Raw genomic sequence first — 24315 nt, forward strand, 5'->3', positions numbered from 1 at the left:
TTTTTTTTTGTGAAATTAAGCTTAAAATAGTAATTAAAATGTATTAATGCAATGTTTGCACTGTTTGCAAACGTTTCTATATGAAAAATATTATATATTTTTCTACAAATATACATATTTACCACTAGGGGGAGCATTTTCCGTTTTAGACCTCAAGCAGCTATAGTAAGATTTAGCAGCTCTGCCCCAGGGACATTAGACCACCCAAAAGGGGAGGGAAATGGTGATGTCAGCAGTTACTGCCCCAATTTTTCTGCCAACAGTAAGGCTATGTGCACACGTTCAGGAATTCATGCAGAAAATTCCTGAGAATTCCGGACATTTTCTGCATGAAATCCGCAAGAAAACCGCATGCGTTTTTGCCGCGTTTTTGCCGTGGTTTAAAAGCGTATTTGTCGCGGTTTTTTCCGGACACTTCCCAATGCATTTTGGAGTGGGAAATCCGCAAAAAAAAACGCAAAAAGATAGAGCATGTCCGGATTTTGTGCGGTATGCGTTTTTTTTGCGGAAAAAAACGCATCATGTGCACAAAACATGCGGAATTCATTCTAAATGATGGGATGCTTATTGTATGCGGTTTTTTTGCGGTTTTATAGCGTTTTTACCGATAAAACCGCAAAAAAAACGCAACGTGTGAACACAGCCTAAGGCTACTTTCACACTAGCGTCGGAATTCGGCCCGTCGCATTGCGTCGGGCCGAGATTCCGACGCTAGCGTTGTTAGCACCGCACAACGGGTGCAGTGGATGCAATCTCCGGCGCATCCGCTGCCCCATTATGAGGTGCGGGCAGGTGGGGGCGGAGTTCCGGCCGCGCATGCGCGGTCGGAAAAAGCGGTCCGTCCGCCACAACACGGCGCAACCGTCACACAACGGTTGTGACGTGTGTCAATACGTCGCAATGCGTCGGTAATGTTACTCTATGGGGCAAAAACGCATCCTGCAAACAACTTTGCAGGATGCTTTTTTCCCCTAAACGACGCATTGCGACGTATTAAAAAAAAACGCCAGTGTGAAAGTACCCTAAGAATGAAGAGCAGCATCACAGGGCAGCACCATTTTGTGTGTGACTGCCCTGTGACCTGCTATCACCAGCAGTTACTGCATCAGAGGCACAGCTTGTTTACAGAGGAGCAGAACACAGTGGGCTCAGCAGCATTCTTGCTATCCCTCTTCCCCCACCTTAATCCCTGTCTTGTCAGCTGCCCTGCTCTCTCTCTCCAGGTGTCACCTCCCTCTCTGCAGGCTGTGAGTGCAGCTAACCTGAGATCACAGGGACTGTGTGTGAGGGGGAGGCGGAGACACAGCAGGAGAAGCACACAGGGCAGTGAGTGAGGAGCAGAGGATGTGTGCCTGTCTGGAGTACAGAGGAGCAGTGAGGGCTTCTTCTGTCCTGCGATAGAGAGTAAGTGGAGCTCGGCAGATAGCACAGGGCTATAATAAAATGGCAGCTAGTCACACCTACAGCAGTGAGTTGTGCAGCCCACAGAGGCGTGCCCAGCTCACTGCTAATGCTGCTGCAATGTTACAGATAGGAGATAATAGACAGGCGCTGACCCTATGTCCATGGGGTGCCGTAATCTGACACTGATAGGGCCCTGCTACTGCTCCAAACCAAGATGTCAGCCCCCAGTGCATTCTTTAAACTCATAACACATGAAATCTGTTTCACATGCATTTCAAACTTGCTTAGAGCAGCATGTTATGCTACATTACAGTGATTTATTAATGACCTACAAACGCGGTACCTTCCCTTTAACCATCCAAAGCAGTAAAGAGCCCTAACTAAAATGTAGAGTATTGTAATTGGATATTGGAATATCTGGGACTGACATGGACGCAATACTACACAGCTTATTTTGCAAGTTAGAGCATCACTTGAAATGTATCCATATGGCCTTGGAAGACTATAGATCCCCAGGTAGAATCCTCGCAGGACATGCACCATTTGTGCATTTACTATCACATTCTTCAACTGGAAAAACAATGGCTTAATGAACTAACAATGAGCACGTTCCTATCCCTTTCATGTATGGTAAATTTAGAAGGGTTGTCACACTTACATGGAAACCTGTCAGCAGGTTCATGCTGCCCAAACCACAGGAAGCACAAATCAGGGCCTGCACGACATGCAGCCAGGTATATTTTTCTCTGAAATGCTCCAGCAACTCATAGAAAATATGGATGATCTGAGACTAATCCAGTATTACTCCAGGTGATTGGCCATGCAGAAAGTTCTGACAATCAACAGGAGAGCGGCGCTGGAAGAAGCTGCCAGGGGTTGAAGCGGACTAGTCTCATCTTCAGCTATGTTCCCCAGTCGGATCTTCTAACTATACAGCTCTGGCAAAAATTAAGAGACCAATGCAAAATGTTCAGTTTGTCTGATTTTTCTCTTTATAGGTATATTGTTGAGTAAAATGTAAATTGTTCTTTTAGTCTATAAACTTCTGACAACATGTCTCCGAATTTCCAAGCAATAATTTTTGCTTTTTATTTCAGACAAAGAAAAATGGTCAAATTTTTTTTTTTTTAAAAACCAGTGCTTTCAGACCTCAAATAATGCAAAAAAAACACAAGTTCATAATAATTTAGAAACAACAATAATAATGTTTTCACTCTGGAAGAGTTCAGAAATCAATATTTTGTGGAATAGATATAATATTTAATCACAGCTTTCATGCTTCTTGGCATGCTTGCCACCAGTCTTTCACACTGCTTCTGGCGCAAAAAATGTAAGCAGTTCTTCTTTGTTTGATGGTGTGTGACTATCAATAATCCTCTTGATTACATTCCAGAGGTTTTCAATGGGGTTCAGGTCTGGGGGTTTTGATGTGATGGTCTCTTAATTTTTGCCAGAGCTGCATGTTCGGAGCATGTAGTCGTGCAGGCAAGATCTGACCCATTCTGCCCTTAGTTCAGGCAGCATGAATCGTGTGACATATTCCTTTTAATGCAACATATGAACATTATTCTGCATCCCTCTGTAACAGTTTAAGCTAACTCTAATCCGTAGTGCAAGACAAGATAGGCATAAATAAGACCATACCTGTGAATATGTTTGTTCTTCTGCCTTTTCTCATTAGTTGTTGCTTTATTTTGTCTTTCAATATGTCAACCTGACTCTTTTTTGTGACATGAACAATGCCCAAGTTATTAAACCTGAATATAAAGAAAAAGACGACAGTTGTTTAGTATTTTTTGTTCTAAAAACATCCCAGCATAGCCCAAAAGAAAGTTAAAAAAAATAATTATATGCTGATCCCCACCCATTTACAGGTGCGTCTCACAAAATCAGAATATCAATAGAATATCATCAAAAAGTTAATTCATTTCAGTTCTTCAATACAAAAAGTGAAACTTATATTATATAGAGTCATTACTTTTGGGTTTTCATTGGCTGTAAGCCATAATCATCAACATTAACAGAACATTAACAGAAATAAACAATTGAAATAGATCACTCTGTTTGTAATGACTTTATATAATATATGAGCTTCGCTTTTTGCATTGAAGAACTGAAATAAATTAACTTTTTGATGATATTCTAATTTTGTGAGAAGCACCTATATATCTGCCTGGTCCCCGACAGTCTATGAATCTATTCTTCTGGTGGGAACATTGAGTGGCCACAGTCCTAAATAATGTTAAATAAATAAGGCAGCACACTGCAGCGCTAGAACATACAAACTTGAAATACGAAATTTGAACTGCATTACTGCACTAGAAATATGAAAAATGAGAGCGTTTAGCACATAAAAATGGCCAATTTTATGTGTACCTGGTAGCCACTTTACGGCATCTCTCTTATACCAGGTCCTAAATAATGTGTTACAGATGCAGCTGGTTATTTGAGATTTATTTTTTTAGTTCAATGACACTGGAGGGAGTGTTTTGGAAGGGTAAAAAAAGCACCAAATTCCTCATTAAAGGGAACCTGTCATCAGGTTTGTCCCATAGATGACGTAGGGATGTGTCATCCACACAAAGCACAGGAGGAGGACGGCATCGCAAGAAGAAAGGAGGCACCGGACCAAGACAGTGACGCCTGTCAGACCGGACCACCCTGGAGGAGAGTATAATAAAAAGCTCTTTTTCTTCTCTTACAGGTCGGGTTGAGGGCATATATACAGCATATTTGCTGCATATCGGAGGTGAAAGGTGGTGGTCTCATCTCATATCAGTCAAACCTGGTGACAGGTTCATGTTAAGACCCAGCTTTTTTTCTAAAAAGACTAAGTAAAAATAAAAATAATGATATTTTGACCAAAAAATGTCCTTCCTTCTCAGTTTTTCTTTTTTCTCTTCCAGCTACTTAGGACCATGAACTGCTTCTGTGCCTGCATCATGAAGTGTGTTTTATAGGTGTTTTTTTTATTTTATGAGGTCTCAGTTTGTCAGGTTTCCTTGATTTGAGCAGTTATATACAGGATATACATTTTAAATTTTGTGTATCCATTAGAAGGAAAAAATAAAAAATGCAAACAGTCCAATCATACCTATATAATGACTTATAATGCCAAAGATGCTAAAAATGGTAACATTAACGCAGAACATGCATGTGAAAGGATTAAACACATCCCATTTAGGACTGAAGCAGTGGGTTCTGGCGTGCCTTCACATTTAGCGGTCTGCTGATACACCATGGAGACAGAAAAAGGACTGAGCTAGGAAGTCATGCACAATACAGCTCCATTGAAATCAATGCAACTTCTATCATTGCATTTTTGGACATATTTTAAGAACTCATATTGAAAACTGAAAATACTCACTGTGCAGTCATATCTTTAGGTCCTACGGTAACCACATAATTTCCAGTGTCGGTGGCATGTTTTCCTACTAGACTGTGAGCGTGGACTTGAACTGGTTCTAAGTGCGTTACTAAATCTACCTCGATTTTAGCCATGCCAACATAATTGAAGATCTAAAGTAAAAATAAGCTGTCATTACAAGATGAACAAAAGAGACTGTACACTATACCAAATGGATAGATGTGCGCCAAACAGTCATGGTATAAAATCCACCCTCATATACTAAGTGTCACTAACTGATTAACCAAAAACCACCAACAAGTTTGGTGAAATTACTAAAGATATGTTCTTGGCAATTGATGTACAAGTATTAGTAAAATGTCACACTTAAATAACACTACAGCTAATCTATAACAATACACTTACTTTAACAGTGGGATAGGTTTTCTTTCCTTTCTCACTGGAAGCTCCAGGCAGTCCTCCATGAGATGGCCCCTCACATACATAGCGGAACCGAAAGCCACGCTGGAAAGATCCATGCAAATTAAATATAATGCCCTTATGCATTTTTCAAATGTTAAAAAAAAATATATAAAAATATATATATATATCCCATAGCTGATCCCGATATCCCCCATTTATTGGTATGCCTTTATGTGTGTGCTGGGGCTGCTGCATAGCTTGGGGGGCTCAATGTTTTGACTTCCACCTAAATTACTTTTATGCCTGCTTGATGAGGTGTCATACATTTAGGATAAGGACTGTTTGACAATGGCAGGGGTCAGTTAGGCGAGTATATGTTCTTTGTTTTTAACACCCTCAGAAATGTAGTGGTCAACCTTAAACAAGCTTTGTTACAAGTATAATATATTTACCTGTTTGGGTTGTTCGATAATTGACAGATACGGGCCCATTTCTGGAACAAAAGAAAAAAAAAAAAGTCACATGAGGGACACAAACATACAAAAACAGTTTCAAAGCATTTTTTTTTAAAGAAAACTTAAAGATGAATAAGCATTTTGATAGTTTTTTTGGGGTGATTGACAGCATTATTCCACTGCACAATTTTCAGGAATGAGCGTTCATAGGAATGCGCGTTCCTGATAATAGTGCAATGTATATCCGCCCTAAGTCCAGAAAGAGCGAGAATCTGAATAAAGCTATACTGAACAGTTTCCCACAAACCTCCTGCTTTATACCATGCCGCCTGCACATTAGACTACATGTCCACTGTGACAGCTGCCTTTTGACTATTAGGTCTCTACATTACTGCACTTCCTTGATGGATTGGCATTAGCCAAAATGGTTTAGCTGGCAGTAGGAACAATGCAAATAAATGATGGCTGTGGCCTATGGCAAACACAGCTTTATGTAACAGTTACATGCCTTCTCAATATCCCCAAGTTGCAGCATATAATAAAACAGCGCTATACCTACCTCCTGGACTGGCACTGTTCCTCCAATGAAAGCGCTGCATTTCCCAGAGGGCGCAGCTGATTGAAATTCTGCTGTTACTGAATACTTAAGGCTGCAGCCGATCGGTGACTGCCTGCAGCTGTCATCTATTCGACACAATGCTGACATCAGAGGAATAGAACCAGTCTTAATGGTATCAGTCTGTAGTCCAGGTTGGTGTAGTTTTACTGCAATGGTGCTCATCATAAAGCAGTGTTAGTATTCCATCTTAGCTTGTTACTTTTTTTCGGCACATTCCGTATGAATCCAACACAAACAAACATTGCACGTTGTATTGTAGGTACAGTAAAACCCATTTACGGTAAGTCTCTGGGCACCATGTTACTGCTCCATACAACTCAAAACATTACTCAGAGCCATAATATGGTAATGTCCATAAGGCTAACATAATAGAAATCAGGAACGAGAACATCTTCAATAGGTGACATAACAGGGAAATTAGGTAACTTACGAATATCCGAATCTGGTTCATGGTGGTCAATTAAATGTGAATAGCCATAACCATTTTCATCAATATCCCCATTGTGAATAAGCTATTTGGGGACAAAAAAAAAAAGCAAATTAAGAATATTTTTATATATATTTTATAACTGGATTACACTGTAATTTAATTGCCATTCATGTTCTTCTGCTTACAATCACTTACACGCAATCAGGATTTACAGTTGACACATATGTATGTTTTTCTCAATATCTGACATGAAATCAGAATAAACCTTTCCCGCTTTAGGTCAATTAGGATTACCGTAATTATTAATATTTGCCGAATGACAGAATAATGAGAGAGAGAAGGTTTTAAGATATTTTAATTACTTACTGCAAAGTCAAAACTTTACATTACATTTCATTATTATTTGGTACCATTGCCCTTAAACTGAATGACTCGAGTGAAATGTTTGGGATTTCCTTCCACAAGCTTCTCACAATGGTTGGTCGGAATATGGGCCAATTCCTCCTGACAAAACTGGTGTCACTGATCCAGGTTTGTAGGTCGCCTTGCTTGCACCGGCCTTTTCAGGCTCAGGATTCTGTGATGGCCACCCCAAAACATTGACTTTGTTCTCCTTTGTTACCATTTTGGCAGTATGCATAGTGTCATTGTCCATTTGGAAGACACATTTCCACCCAAGCTTTAACTTCCTGGCTGATGTCTTGAGATGCTGCTTCAGTATTGCCACAATCTTCTCTTATCATGATGTCATCTATTTTGTGAAGTGCCCCAGTCCCTCCTGCAGCAAAACAACCCCACAACATGATGCTGCCACTCCCGTGTTTTACAGTTGGGATGGTGTTCTTAGGCTTCCAAACTTCTCCCTTTTTTCTCCAAACGTAACGATGGTCATTATGCCCAAAATGTTCAATTTTCATCAGACCACAGGACATGTCTTCAAAAAAGAAACGTTTGTTCCTAAGTGCATCTGCAAACTTAAATCTGGCTTTTTTATGTTTCTTTTGGAGTAATGGCTTCTTCCTGGCAGAGTGGCCTTTCAGCTCACATTGATACAGCACTCGTTTCACTGTGGATATTGAAACAACCTTACCAGCTTCCGCCATCATCTTCACAAAGTCTTTTGGTTTTGTTCTTGGGTTGATATGCACATGTCGGACCAAACACATTCATCTCTGGGACACAGAACCCATCTCCTTCCTGAGCAGTATGATGGCTGGACAGTCCCATCTTGTTTGTACTTGTGTATAATTGTTTGTACAGATGAACGAGGCACCTTCATGTATCTTGAAATTGCACCCAAGGATGAGCCAGACTTGTGCAAGTCCACAATTCTCTTCCTGATATCCTGGCTAATTTCTTTAGACTTTCCCATGGTGCTACACAAAGAAGCAGTGTGTTTCAGGTGTGCATTAAAATACATTCACAGGTGTCACTAATTAAGGCTACTTTCACACTAGCGTCGGAATCTCCCCGTCGCAATGCGTCGGGAAGAGATTCCGACGCTAGCATTTAACGCACTGCACAACGGAGGCACCGGATGCATTTCTCTGGCGCATCCACTGCCCCATTGGGAGGTGCGGGGAGGTGGGGGTGGAGTTCCGGCTGCGCATGTGCGGTCGGAAAAAGCGGTCCGTCAGGAGCAAAAAACGATACATGTAGCGTTTTTTGCTCCCGACGGTCCGCCAAAGCACGACGCATCCGTCGCACGACGGATGGCAATCCGTCGCAATGCGTCGTCAATACAAGTCTATGGGGAAAAAACGCATCCTGCAAGCACTTTTGCAGGGTGCGTTTTTTCTGCAAAACGACGCATTGTGACGGATTGCAGAAAACGCTAGTGTGAAAGTAGCCTAACTCAGATGTTGCCAACAAAGAAGCTTACAAACACATGACATCATCATATGGGCAGTCCAGAATTGTTTAACCCCTTAGTGACGGAGCCAAATTTTTGAAATCTGACCAGTGTCACTTTTTGTGGTAATAACTCTGGAACGCTTCAACAAATCCCAGTGATTTTGAGAATGTTTTTTCGTGACACATTATACGTTACGTATTATTATGATACGTATATGTTTTGTGTTTGTTAATAAAAAATATCAAAAATTTGAGAAAAATGTTAAAAAATTAGCAATTTTCAAAATTTGAATGATTATCCCTTTAATCCAGATGGTCATACCACAGCAAACCATTAATAAATAACATTTCCCACATGTCTGCTTTACATCACCACCATTTGTAAAATGTTATGTTATTTTGTTAGCATTTTTGGAGGTTTAAAAATGTAGCAGCAATTTTTCATTTTTTCAAGGAAATTGACTAAATTTATTTTTTAGGGACTTATCGTATATACTTGGAGTATAAGCCGAGATTTTCAGCCCAAATTTTTGGGCTGAAAGTGCCCCTCTCGGCTTATACTCGAGTCACGGTCGACGGGTGAGGGGGAGAGAGGTCTGAGGCATACTTACCTGCTTCTGGAGCTCCTGGCGCTGTCCCTGCAGTCCCACGGTCTTCGGGTGCCGCAGCTCTTCCCCTGTTCAGCGGTCACGTGGGACCGCTCATTAGAGAAATGAATATGGACTCCACTCCCATAGGGGTGGAGCTGCATATTCATTTCTCTAATGAGCGGTAACGGTGACCGCAGATAGAGGAAGAGGCTGCGGCACCCGGAGACCAGCTGTCCGGGGGAAGGAGCCAGGGACGCCGGGAGCATGTAAGTATTTCCTAGTTACCTGTCCACGTTCCACCCACTGGGCGCCGCTCAGTCTTCCCGTCCTCTGGCTCTGACTGTTCAGGTCAGAGGGCGCGATGACGTACTAGTGTGCGCGCCGCCCTCTGCCTGATCAGTGAGTACGGAGACGGGACGCTGATGAGCTGCAAGCAAGAGAGGTGAGTATGTCATTTTTTTTTTTATCGCAGCAGCAGCAGCGCAGCAGCATTCTATATAGCACAGCTTTCTATGGCACATCTATGGGGCAATAATGAACGGTGCAGAGCATTATATATATAATTTTACTTTTATTGGTATCTATTTTTATTTTTTAAATTTGCCGGTAGCTGCTGCATTTTCCACCCTAGGCTTATACTCGAGTCAATAAGTTTTCCCAGTTTTTTGTTGCAAAATTAGGGGGGTCGGCTTATACTCGAGTATATACGGTAGTCATGTTTGAAGTGACTTTAGGGGACTCATATATTGGGAAACCCCCAAACGTGATACCATTTTAAAAACAGCACCCCCTTGACATATCGAAAACTGCTGTCAGGTAGTTTATTAACCCTTCAGGTGCTTTACAGGAATTAATGCCAAGTGGTATGACAGAAATGAAAATGTGTATTTTTACCACTTAAATGCCTCTAACTTCTGAACAGGTTACAACAGCCATCAGATGCTAATCATGCTATTTGGTCATGAATTTCCACGGCAAACATCAGGACCACAAAATCATGATCTGAGGGCACCAATTGGGATAAAGAGGAAACCTCCACACTCTGTTAACCATTTATAATGATGTAGTCACTATTTACAGCATCATCTAAAGGGTTAAACAGATTTGGACGATGCAAACACTGATCGTGGCTGATACAGCAAGTTGTCAGCTATAGTGGACAGCCGACAGATGCGGGATTGTTACCTGTATGAGGAGGCTATTCTCTTATATCTCAGGTCAGTTAAAAGATGTATTGGCTGTCATTAAGGGGTTAAAGCATAGTAATTTTAGTGTATGTAAACTTTTGACTTTGCAGTTATAAAGATGCCTTAAAACATTCTCTCTCTCTCAATATTCTGGTATTTGGCAAATATTAATAATTACCATATAGTAACCCTAAGTGACCTAAAACTAGAAAGGTTTAATTCTGATTTCATGTCATTTATTGAGAAAAACATGGATGTGTGTCTTTTTATATAGTGTATGTAAACTTCTGGTTTCAACTGTATTTAGTTGTCAATGAGAACATGAAAGAAACACATGCCCATTTATACCAGCCAAACTATCAACTTACACCAGGACGTAGTTCCAAAAACCCTCCAATTTTCATTGTCAAAATATGTAAGACTGGTATTGTGAACCTACTGATAATAGTGACAGCATTGCTATGGGGTGGGTCCTAGGTAAAGGTCACCAGTATGAGGTTACCAGCAGATAAGAGGAGCAGCTAGAGGAGTTTTTTCCTTTTTTTAGCTCTAATTCATAGCAGTTTGCTTTCGTCTGGCTGAATGACGGAAATCACCAGTGGAAAAAGAAAAGAAAACCCCAACAAAAACCAACTGTTAAAATCAGAGATGAGACTATTGAACACTATTCCTTTTGCAAGAAATTAGTAAGAAACACAAACCCAATGAACCAGGTTGTAAAAAGATGATATGTGCAGTGCAGCCATGGACTCTCCCAGGGTTTTTAAGAATTCAGCCCAACAGTATGTGTATGACTAGTGGTAAACTCCTCAGTAAGGCTTCACACCTACCCCACAACCTGTCAGGCCGGCTTCACACTTGCGAGTTTTACGGACGTAAGAGCGCAGAAACTACGTCCGTAAAACTCGCAAAAAATACGGCACAATTATTCTCTATGCCTCTGCTCCTATCTGCCGTATTTTACTGATCAGTATTATACGGCTTTCTACGGCCGTACAAAATCGCAGCATGCTGCGTTTGTCACCGTACTGCGCAAGAAATACGCCAATGAAAGTCTATGGAAGCGTGAAAAATACGGATTACACACGGACAAGCAGTGTGACTTGCGAGAAATACGCAGCGCTGTTAGAGAGAAAAGCCGGCAATTCAGTGCGGTGTACAGTAAAATCACACTGACAGCTTACAGTAGAATAGGTAGAATAAATGTGTACACATAGAATAGGTATATATATATATATATATATGTCAGTGAGACACATATATATATATATATATATATATTAATATTTATTCCAGCGCTATACAGCTTGAAAGCCGGTAATTCAATTACCGGCTTTTTCCTTCTCCTTCCTAAAACCCGACATGATTTGAGACATGGTTTACATACAGTAAACCATGTCTTCTCTCCATTTTTTTTTGCAGATTCCACACTACTAATGTCAGTAGAGTGTATCTGCAAAATTTGGCCGTTCTAGCTCTTAAAATAAAGGGTTAAATGGCGGAAAAAATTGGCGTGGGCTCCCGCGCAATTTTCTCCGCCAGAGTAGTAAAGCCAGTAACTGAGGGCAGATATTAATAGCCTGGAGAGGGTCCACGGTTATTGGCCCCCCCCGGCTAAAAACATCTGCCCCCAGCCACCCCAGAAAAGGCACATCTGGAAGATGCGCCTATTCTGGCACTTGGCCACTCTCTTCCCATTCCCGTGTAGCGGTGGGATATGGGGTAATGAAGGGTTAATGCCACCTTGCTATTGTAAGGTGACATTAAGCCTAATTAATAATGGAGAGGCGTCAATTATGACACCTATCCATTATTAATCCAATTGTAGTAAAGGGTTAAATAAAACACAAACACATTATTTAAAATTATTTTAATGAAATAAAAACAATGGTTGTTTGAGTATTTTATTCTACGCCCAATCCAGTCACTGAAGACCCTCGTTCTGTGAAAGAAATAACATAATAAACCAACAATATACTTACCCTCCGCAGATCTGTAACGTCCAACGATGTAAATCCTTCTGAAGGGGTTAAAACATTTTGCAGCAAGGAGCTTTGCTAATGCAGGCTGCTCCTCGCTGCAAAACCCCGGGGAATGAGTCTAAATATAGATCAATGAGCTATATTTAGCTTCATTTGCGGTGAGGCGCCCTCTGCTGGATGTTCATAGATCGTGGGAAATTACCTAGAAAGCTCTCTACTGACATTAGTAGTGTGGAATCTGCAAAAAAAATGGAGAGAAGACATGGTTTACTGTATGTAAACCATGTCTCAAATCATGTCGGGTTTTAGGAAGGAGAAGGAAAAAGCCGGTAATTGAATTACCGGCTTTCAAGCTGTATAGCGCTGGAAAAAATATTAATATATATACATATATGTGTCTACTGACATATATATATATATATATATATATATATATATATATATATATATATATATATATATATATATAGACAGTATATATATATATTTTTTTCTTTTTGGGACACATGGATCACTTCTATAGCGGTATGTTGGTTTTGCAAGCCTGCGAGAAAACCACGCAGTACGGATGCCATACGGATTACATACGGAGGATGCCATGCGCAAAAAACGCTGACACACCCTGCCTACGGAGGAGCTACGGACCACTATTTTCGGGACATTTCAGCGTATTACGGCCGTAATATACGGACCGTATTTTCATACGCTGAGTGTGAAGCCGGCCTCAGTCTGTACATCCCCCAGATATGTTCAGGTTCATGTAATGCACTGGCGGGGAGTAAAGCTTGTACAAGTAAATTGATGACAAGAAACACAATTTAAATGGACCCATCATAAAAAAAAGCTCCGTGTGAAGTCTGGAGGCATTTAGTGATGGATTTTTTTTCCATGTGGTCTCTGCAAGGCCTGTCTGGTCAAGGCTAAACCAGTCATGAATTGTCAATTGATCCAGGACATTTGAAATAAGAAAACACCTTAATTGTGCATCCAAGGGCGTCATTATATCCAGGGTTGTGGAGTCGGTAAGCCACAGATGCGACTCAGACTCCTGGATTTTATCAGGTTCCGACTCCGGCTCCGACTCAGACTCCTTCATAAATGGCCGATTCGTAACAATAAATTACTGTTGTCAAATATTAACATCGTGCTTATTCAGTTTCTCACCATCATATAAGTAATCAGACCACTTCTTAGGCCGGCTTCACACTTGCGAGTTTTACGGACGTAAGAGCGCAGAAACTACGTCCGTAAAACTCGCAAAAAATACGGCACAATTATTCTCTATGCCCCTGCTCCTATCTGCCGTATTTTACTGATCAGTATTATACGGCTTTCTACGGCCGTACAAAATCGCAGCATGCTGCGTTTGTCACCGTACTGCGCAAGAAATACGCCAATGAAAGTCTATGGAAGCGTGAAAAATACGGATTACACACGGACAAGCAGTGTGACTTGCGAGAAATACGCAGCGCTGTTAGAGAGAAAAGCCGGTAATTCAGTGCGGTGTACAGTAAAATCACACTGACAGCTTACAGTCCAATAGGTAGAATAAATGTGTACACATAGAATAGGTATATATATATATATATATATATATATATGTCAGTGAGACACATATATGTATATATATTAATATTTATTCCAGCGCTATACAGCTTGAAAGCCGGTAATTCAATTACCGGCTTTTTCTTTCTCCTTCCTAAACCCGACATGATTTGAGACATGGTTTACATACAGTAAACCATGTCTTCTCTCCTTTTTTTTTGCAGATTCCACACTACTAATGTCAGTAGTGTGTATCTGCAAAATTTGGCCGTTCTAGCTCTTAAAATAAAGGGTTAAATGGCGGAAAAAATTGGCGTGGGCTCCCGCGCAATTTTCTCCGCCAGAGTAGTAAAGCCAGTGACTGAGGGCAGATATTAATAGCCTGGAGAGGGTCCACGGTTATTGGCCCCCCCTGGCTAAAAATATCTGCCCCCAGCCACCCCAGAACAGGCACATCTGTAAGATGCGCCTATTCTGGCACTTGGCCACTCTCTTCCCATTCCCGTGTAGCGGTGGGATATGGGGTAATGAAGGGTTAATGCCACCTTGCTATTGTAAGGTGACATTAAGCCTAATTAATAATGGAGAGGCGTCAATTATGACACCTATCCATTATTAATCCAATTGTAGTAAAGGGTTAAATAAAACACAAACACATTATTTAAAATAGATGTGATGGGGCATTTCCTGGCAGATTTGTAAATCTCGGTAGGATGTTGAATAATTCAAGTATTTATCCTTGGTAAATTATTTCCATTAACAATCATGTACGACGAGTAAACGGATAGAGTTCCTGGATCATTATTTAATTATCTCTTGACAAATTCTTAATCTTGGCTCGTGGGACTTTCGCATAAGCAAAATGTGATGTAAAAATTTTAATGTGAACATTTGAGTAGAAGATGTAACGCCTTTCCTCCTAGGCTTTCTAGGAAAGTTCCCACGATCTATGAACATCCAGCAGAGGGCGCCTCACCGCAAATGAAGCTAAATATAGATCATTGATCTATATTTAGCCTCATTCCCCGGGGTTTTGCAGCAAGGAGCAGCCTGCATTAGCGGAACTCCTTGCTGCAAAATGTTTTAACCCCTTCAGAAGGATTTACATCGTTGGACGTTACAGATCTGCGGAGGGTAAGTATATTGTTGGTTTATTATGTTTTTTTACTTACAGAACGAGGGTCTTCAGTGACTGGATTGGGCGTAGAATAAAATACTCCAACAACCATTGTTTTTATTTCATTAAAATAATTTTAAATAATGTGTTTGTGTTTTATTTAACCCTTTACTACAATTGGATTAATAATGGATAGGTGTCATAATTGACGCCACTCCATTATTAATTAGGCTTAATGTCACCTTACAATAGCAAGGTGGCATTAACCCTTCATTACCCCATATCCCACCGCTACACGGGAATGGGAAGAGAGTGGCCAAGTGCCAGAATAGGCGCATCTTACAGATGTGCCTTTTCTGGGGTGGCTGGGGGCAGATATTTTTAGCCAGGTGGGGGCCAATAACCGTGGACCCTCTCCAGGCTATTAATATCTGCCCTCAGTCACTGGCTTTACTACTCTGGCGGAGAAAATTGCGCGGGAGCCCACGCCAATTTTTTCCGCCACTTAACCCTTTATTTTAAGAGCTAGAACGGCCAAATTTTGCAGATACACACTACTGACATTAGTAGTGTGGAATCTGCAAAAAAAATGGAGAGAAGACAAAATTCTCATTGGGGTCTGTTACAAACCCCCAAATATAACAGAAACCATGGAAAGTCTACTTCTAAAGCAGATAGATGAAGCTGCAACCCATAATGAGGTCCTGGTTATGGGGGACTTTAACTACCCGGATATTAACTGGGAAACAGAAACCTGTGAAACCCATAAAGGCAACAGGTTTCTGCTAATAACCAAGAAAAATTATCTTTCACAATTGGTGCAGAATCCAACCAGAGGAGCAGCACTTTTAGACCTAATACTATCTAATAGACCTGACAGAATAACAAATCTGCAGGTGGTTGGGCATTTAGGAAATAGCGACCACAATATTGTGCAGTTTCACCTGTCTTTCACTAGGGGGACTTGTCAGGGAGTCACAAAAACATTGAACTTTAGGAAGGCAAAGTTTGAACAGCTTAGAGATGCCCTTAATCTGGTAGACTGGGACAATATCCTCAGAAATGAGAATACAGATAATAAATGGGAAATGTTTAAGAACATCCTAAATAGGCAGTGTAAGCGGTTTATACCTTGTGGGAATAAAAGGACTAGAAATAGGAAAAACCCAATGTGGCTAAACAAAGAAGTAAGACAGGCAATTAACAGTAAAAAGAAAGCATTTGCACTACTAAAGCAGGATGGCACCATTCAAGCTCTAAAAAACTATAGGGAGAAAAATACTTTATCTAAAAAACTAATTAAAGCTGCCAAAAAGGAAACAGAGAAGCACATTGCTAAGGAGAGTAAAACTAATCCCAAACTGTTCTTCAACTATATCAATAGTAAAAGAATAAAAACTGAAAATGTAGGCCCCTTAAAAAATAGTGAGGAAAGAATGGTTGTAGATGACGAGGAAAAAGCTAACATATTAAACACCTTCTTCTCCACGGTATTCACGGTGGAAAATGAAATGCTAGGTGAAATCCCAAGAAACAATGAAAACCCTATATTAAGGGTCACCAATCTAACCCAAGAAGAGGTGCGAAACCGGCTAAATAAGATTAAAATAGATAAATCTCCGGGTCCGGATGGCATACACCCACGAGTACTAAGAGAACTAAGTAATGTAATAGATAAACCATTATTTCTTATTTTTAGTGACTCTATAGCAACAGGGTCTGTTCCGCAGGACTGGCGCATAGCAAATGTGGTGCCAATATTCAAAAAGGGCTCTAAAAGTGAACCTGGAAATTATAGGCCAGTAAGTCTAACCTCTATTGTTGGTAAAATATTTGAAGGGTTTCTGAGGGATGTTATTCTGGATTATCTCAATGAGAATAACTGTTTAACTCCATATCAGCATGGGTTTATGAGAAATCGCTCCTGTCAAACCAATCTAATCAGTTTTTATGAAGAGGTAAGCTATAGACTGGACCACGGTGAGTCATTGGACGTGGTATATCTCGATTTTTCCAAAGCGTTTGATACCGTGCCGCACAAGAGGTTGGTACACAAAATGAGAATGCTTGGTCTGGGGGAAAATGTGTGTAAATGGGTTAGTAACTGGCTTAGTGATAGAAAGCAGAGGGTGGTTATAAATGGTATAGTCTCTAACTGGGTCGCTGTGACCAGTGGGGTACCGCAGGGGTCGGTATTGGGACCTGTTCTCTTCAACATATTCATTAATGATCTGGTAGAAGGTTTACACAGTAAAATATCGATATTTGCAGATGATACAAAACTATGTAAAGCAGTTAATACAAGAGAAGATAGTATTCTGCTACAGATGGATCTGGATAAGTTGGAAACTTGGGCTGAAAGGTGGCAGATGAGGTTTAACAATGATAAATGTAAGGTTATACACATGGGAAGAGGGAATCAATATCACCATTACACACTGAACGGGAAACCACTGGGTAAATCTGACAGGGAGAAGGACTTGGGGATCCTAGTTAATGATAAACTTACCTGTAGCAGCCAGTGCCAGGCAGCAGCTGCCAAGGCAAACAGGATCATGGGGTGCATTAAAAGAGGTCTGGATACACATGATGAGAGCATTATACTGCCTCTGTACAAATCCCTAGTTAGACCGCACATGGAGTACTGTGTCCAGTTTTGGGCACCGGTGCTCAGGAAGGATATAATGGAACTAGAGAGAGTACAAAGGAGGGCAACAAAATTAATAAAGGGGATCGGAGAACTACAATACCCAGATAGATTAGCGAAATTAGGATTATTTAGTCTAGAAAAAAGACGACTGAGGGGCGATCTAATAACCATGTATAAGTATATAAGGGGACAATACAAATATCTCGCTGAGGATCTGTTTATACCAAGGAAGGTGACGGGCACAAGGGGGTATTCTTTGCGTCTGGAGGAGAGAAGGTTTTTCCACCAACATAGAAGAGGATTCTTTACTGTTAGGGCAGTGAGAATCTGGAATTGCTTGCCTGAGGAGGTGGTGATGGCGAACTCAGTCGAGGGGTTCAAGAGAGGCCTGGATGTCTTCCTGGAGCAGAACAATATTGTATCATACAATTATTAGGTTCTGTAGAAGGACGTAGATCTGGGGATTTATTATGATGGAATATAGGCTGAACTGGATGGACAAATGTCTTTTTTCGGCCTTACTAACTATGTTACTATGTTACTAAGACATGGTTTACTGTATGTAAACCATGTCTCAAATCATGTCGGGTTTTAGGAAGGAGAAAGAAAAAGCCGGTAATTGAATTACCGGCTTTCAAGCTGTATAGCGCTGGAAAAAATATTAATATATATACATATATGTGTCTCACTGACATATATATATATATATATATATATATATATATATATATATATATATATATATATATATATATATATATATATATATATATATATATATATTATATATAGACAGTATATATTTTTTTTTTTTTCTTTTTGGGACACACGGATCACTTCTATAGCGGTATGTTGGTTTTGCAAGCCTGCGAGAAAACCACGCAGTACGGATGCTATACGGATTACATACGGAGGATGCCATGCGCAAAAAACGCTGACACACCCTGCCTACGGAGGAGCTACGGACCACTATTTTCGGGACTTTTCAGCGTATTACGGCCGTAATATACGGACCGTATTTTCATACGCTGAGTGTGAAGCCGGCCTTACAGTCTTCCTCTTCTGAGTAGCAGCTGTGAGATGCTTGCAAGACGCACACCAAACATCTAGTCTAGAGGAGGAGCTTTACTACCGTATATACTCGAGTATAAGCCGACCCGAGTATAAGCCGATCCCCCTAATTTTGCCACAAAAAACTGGGAAAACTTAATGACTCGAGTATAAGCCTAGGGTGGAAAATGCAGCAGCTACCGGTGAATTTCAAAAGTAAAAATAGATACCAATAAAAGTAAAATTAATTGAGACATCAGTAGGTTATGTGTTTTTGAATATCCATATTGAATCAGGAGCCCCATATAATGCTCCATAAAGTTTGATGGGCCCCATTAGATGCTCCATATTAAAATATGTCCCATATAATGCTGCATAAAGGGTAATAAGGGCCCCATAAGATGCTCCATAGAGATATTTGCCCTATATAGTGCTGCACAAGTGTTATGGCCCCACAAGATGCTCCGTACAGCCACTTGCCCCATATAGTGCTGCACAAGCGTTATGGCCCCATACAGATGCTCCGTACAGCCACTTGCCCCTTATAATGCTGCACAAGTATGGTCCCATAAGATGCTCTGCACAGCCACTTGCCCCTTATAGTGCTGCACAAGTATGGCCCCATAAGATGCTCCGTATAGCCACTTGCTCCATATAATGCTGCACAAGTATGGCCCCATAAGATGCTCTGCACAGCCACTTGCTCCATATAATGCTGCACAAGTATGGTCCCATAAGATGCTCTGCACAGCCACTTGCCCCTTATAGTGCTGCACAAGTATGGCCCCATAAGATGCTCTGCACAGTCACTTGCCCCATATGCTGTGGCTGCCATAAAAAAAAAAAAAAATCACATACTCACCTGTCTTCGCTCAGGACCCCGGCACTGTCACCTGCTCCTCGTGCGGCTCCGTCTTCGGCACTGACGCTCAGCAGAGGGCGCGCACTGACTACGTCACCGCGCCCTCTCACCTGAGCGTCACTGCCAGAGGACGCTGAAGACAGAGCGACACCCGGACCGAGGAGCAGGTGACTATCGCGCAGCGCAGCGATCTCCATATACTTACCTGGTCCTGGCGCTGCGTCCCTGCTTTTTCCCCGACGCTGCATCTTCTTCCTGTATTGAGCGAGCAGCGTTACCACTCATATACAGTAATGAATATGCGGCTCCACGTCTATGGGGGGTGGAGCCGCATATTCATTACTGTATATGAGCGGTGCCATGTGACCGCTCAATACAGGAAGAAGATGCAGCGCTGGAAGAAGCAGGGACTGCAGGGACCGCGTCGGGAGCAGGTAAATATAATTACACAGCCCCCGCTCCCCCTCCCCTGCCGACCCCCGGCTATGACTCGAGTATAAGCCGAGAGGGGGACTTTCAGCCCAAAAAAATGGGCTGAAAATCTCGGCTTATAGTCGAGTATAACTAAGAATTTGCAACACATTTTCACTTTCAGTTTCATACATTGTAAGTAGGGTGGTTGGGGCAGCATGAGGTTAACCAAGTATAAGATTAGATAAGGGCAGTGGAGAACAGTGACACACAAGAAGTAAGGGTACCGTCACACTGAAACGACGCTGCAGCGATACGACAACGATGTCGATCGCTGCAGCGTCGCTGTTTGGTCCCTGGAGAGCTGTCACACAGACAGCTCTCCAGCGACCAACGATCCCGAAGTCCCCTGGAAACCAGGGTAAACATCAGGTTACTAAGCGCAGGGCCGCGCTTAGTAACCCGATGTTTACCCTGGTTACCAGCGTAAACGTAAAAAAACCAAACATTACATACTTACATTCCGTGTCTGTCCTCCGGCGCTGTGCTCTCCTCTGCACTGTCAGTGCCGGTCAGCCATAAAGCAGAGCGGTGACGTCACCGCTGTGCTTTCCGGCTGGCCGGCGCTGACACAGGATGCAGGAGGAGTGCAGAGAAGCAGAGCGCCGGGGACAGACAGCAGAAGGTAAGTATGTAGTGTTTGTTTTTTTTACGTTTACGCTGGTAACCAGGGTAAACATCGGGTTACTAAGCGTGGCCCTGCGCTTAGTAACCCGATGTTTACCCTGGTTACCAGTGAAGACATCGCTGAATCGGCGTCACACACGCCGATCCAGCGATGTCAGCGGGAGATCCAGCGACAAAATAAAGTTTCAGACGATCTGCTACGACGTACGATTCTCAGCGGGGTCCCTGATCGCAGTAGCGTGTCAGACACAGCGAGATCGTAACGATATCGCTGGAACGTCACAGATCGTGCCGTCCTAGCGATCAAAGTGCCACTGTGTGACGGTACCCTAAGAAATGTCTCTATCTCCAGCAGAACTGCTTATCACTGTTGTTCATAGTTTGATAGAACATATATATTTGAGTAACATTTATAAAATTCATATGAAAGTTCAATTATGAAATATTAATACATTTTTTTTAAAGCTAGAATCGGAGACGGTACATTTCTACCGACTCCGACTCCAACCAAAACTAACTCCACCTCCACAGCCCTGATTATATCATGCGGAATGCCCATGCTATAAAGTATATGTTGGACTCACTACCAGGGAGCACATAGGGGATATTGACAAAGCTAAAAGCATTGAGGCTTGTGCCCTACTAAAGACCATATAGCGCTATTAGAAGTTATTCCATGGGTGCAATCCTAGAGGTTTCATCATTTAATAAAAATATATTGTTAATCTACACTGCTGGACTCTCTTCATATCCTGGGACAGGCTTTCATTTTGATGCAGGTTATTTGGTTGCTCACCTGCCCTAAAGTGCCTACTGGCAAATTCAGCCCTGCATGCAGGTCCGCAGTGCGATCTGTTACCCTCCAACTTGTCTCCATTGTGCCTCTGTATAGTATAGACCAGCAGACTGAGTGACTACATACAGCTGCAAAAAGCGGTATATTGATGTGCAGCAGTGTGACACCTGCAGAAGCCTACTGGTCAGGATGGAGGCCTATGCGCACACACAGCACACAGACACTACACAGAATGAATGTAGCCATTCTGATACAAAGATAAAACATTGAAAATGGAAAGAAGATGAACCACAAACAATAGAAGAAAGTTGCAAAACTGCTACTTTTATGCTGAAATAAAGGGATTTCCCCATAGCACATCTGATCAAATGCACATTTTTTGGTCTGTCTGATTTTAGAGGAGGAGGGGACCTGGAATGTACCCAGTACATCTGCCCTGCACTATACGTTACAGCAGTTGGGTGTACGACACATCGGAACTGCTATGGGCAGCAGCATGGCCCCTCAGTATGCCAACACTGGAAAATTACTTTCTGGAATCCTGCTCCATCAAACCCTTGAAAAAAAAACTCAACTATACTCTATAGGAAACATGGAGCACACTGGCGATGAGTACAGAGAACACAGATCTGATGTGGGAAATCCCCTTTAATCTTTATTTACATAATGCTGGAAAATCCCTTTAAGCACACAAAAACCAGTACACAAGTGATTACGGATATGGTGCCGAGGTGTAACTTGATGCTTTAGGACACGATTGCAAAATCTGTACACACACCCCTACCCCTACCATTCTCGCCCACCTTTGCTGCAATTCTTTTACTCCTTGACGCCTATTCTTTTTTTAACTCCTCTAGGTGCAATCACAAAACCATATGAAGGCAGTGCGTGCACATTCAGGGGTGCGGAGCGTCCGAATCTGCCCCGATGTGCTGCATTACTCTACACACTGCCCCATTACAATATTCCCGGTATTGGTATTCATCCCAGAACGACACAATCCTGATATATCCATGGATTTCTGGACCAATGTGCTGCCCCCCATAATGCAATGTCTGCGTCTTCTAAAATGGGAGAACACTTATGAGTCGGATGTGATTTCTTAATAAGATATACCCTGGGCACTGGACCAATCACACGTAGGACACCGCCATAGCATGTACCACCACCCATAATGCTGCGCGACAATCCGAGGAAGGCCACGGACCCTCACTGGCACATGACCTGGGAAGAAACACAACCTACAAGGAAACATGGCGGAGAGCCACAGATTACTGAGGAGGGGGCAAAGCCCAGAGTGACCAATCAGGAGGCGGCTCTCCAAACGGATAAAGAAAAACAAGAGCTGGCGTGTGATTGGCTGCTGTGTGCGCACACTACGGCCCCAGGCTGCACCATGTCCCCACCGGAATAATGCCGTGCCCCAGAAATATCTGCAACCAGCAAGCGCTGACTGTCAACATGCTGGGAGTTGTAGTCCCCCAGCAACTGCACATTGTAAGCTCCCAAAACAACTGCAATGTGTAGTCCACTACTGCTGGGAGTTGTTGTCCCCCTGCAGCTGAAAAATTAGCAGAACTGTTCGGAGTTGTAGTTCCTCATCATCTGCAGTTTGTAGCCCAACCACTACTGGGAGTTGTAGTCCTAAAGCAACTCAAAATTGTAGTCCTGCTGCTGGGAGTTGTAGTTCTACTTCAAATTGTAGTCCCGTCGCAATTGGACGTTGTAGTTTCCCAGTAACTTGTAAACTTGTAGCCCCACCACTGCTGGGCATTGTAGTTCCACAGCAAACAGAACTTTTAGTCCGACTACTACTGGGACTTGTGGTCCCCCAGTGACTAAAAATAGCAGTCCTACTGCTGCTGAGAGTTGTAGTTCCTCAGCAACTGACAGTTACAGTCCTGCTGCTGCTGGGAGTTGTAGTACCACAACTGCACACTGCAGTCTCACCACTACAGGGAGTTGTAGTTCTACAGCTTTCTAAGTGCTCCTGTAAATAGAATACTCACGGGATCATAGGGCTCCATTTTAAAGACCGACATGAGGGAAATCCTTTCCTTCTGCCAGAAACAAGAGCGGTCACCTACAGGACGGCACGTCTCCCGGCGCCGCTGCACACAGCCCGAGCTAGTGACGACCCTCCGGAAAAACAAGTGCAGTGTGTACAGGGAGCAGCGGAGCCGAGGGAGGGACTGCGGGGAAACACGGGAGCGCAGGAAAGTCCCTAAAATACCAGCGACGCGGGCGGTGACGAGCAGGTCACATGACCCCTGAGCAGAGCGCAGGCGCGCTGCTGCTCCTCCCGACAGGAGCTGTCACTGGTGCGGCCGGTCAGCGGCCCCCATAGCGGAGCGGTCCTAGCGGAGGTGCCGGAGCGGTGCGCACCCGGAGGTCTGCTCCCGGCACCAGCTACGGGCTGTGTAGTCGCTCTCCAACCAAGAGCCATAACTCCCTCCCCTCACCATGCTGTATAAGGCCAGTGTCACACTCAGGCCGGCGTCACACACAGCGTAAAACAATACGGTCCGTATATTACGGCCGTAATACGCTGAAAAGTCCCGAAAAAAGTGGTCCGTAGCTCCTCCGTAGGCAGGGTGTGTCAGCGTTTTTTGCGCATGGCATCCTCCGTATGTAATCCGTATGGCATCCGTACTGCGTGGTTTTCTCGCAGGCTAGCAAAACCAACATACCGCTATAGAAGTGATCCATGTGTCCCAAAAAGAAAAGAAAATATATATATACTGTATATATATATATATATATATATGTCAGTAGACACATATATTAGAGAGAAAAGCCGGTAATTCAGTGCGGTGTACAGTAAAATCACACTGACAGCTTACAGTAGAATAGGTAGAATAAATGTGTACACATAGAATAGGTATATATATATATATGTCAGTGAGA

At 42.5% G+C, this 24315-nt stretch overlaps 1 protein-coding gene across 1 annotated transcript in view; it reads right to left on the reverse strand.

Annotated features, from left to right (window-relative positions):
- Positions 1-23648, reverse strand: part of NFKB2 (nuclear factor kappa B subunit 2) — a 63640-nt gene extending 39992 nt beyond the window's left edge. Inside the window, exons 1-6 of the mRNA XM_069753284.1 lie at positions 23418-23648; positions 6678-6759; positions 5626-5666; positions 5177-5275; positions 4772-4923; positions 3049-3161 (exon numbers count right to left, since the gene is read on the reverse strand). Coding sequence (XP_069609385.1) covers positions 3049-3161; positions 4772-4923; positions 5177-5275; positions 5626-5666; positions 6678-6759; positions 23418-23450 — 520 coding nt within the window. The 5' untranslated portion in view covers positions 23451-23648. The remainder of the gene's footprint in view (positions 1-3048; positions 3162-4771; positions 4924-5176; positions 5276-5625; positions 5667-6677; positions 6760-23417) is intronic.
- Positions 23649-24315: the final 667 nt, after the last annotated feature.

The sequence above is a fragment of the Ranitomeya imitator genome, chromosome 2 (genome assembly GCF_032444005.1).
Source record: "Ranitomeya imitator isolate aRanImi1 chromosome 2, aRanImi1.pri, whole genome shotgun sequence".
NCBI classification, from domain to species: domain Eukaryota; kingdom Metazoa; phylum Chordata; class Amphibia; order Anura; family Dendrobatidae; genus Ranitomeya; species Ranitomeya imitator.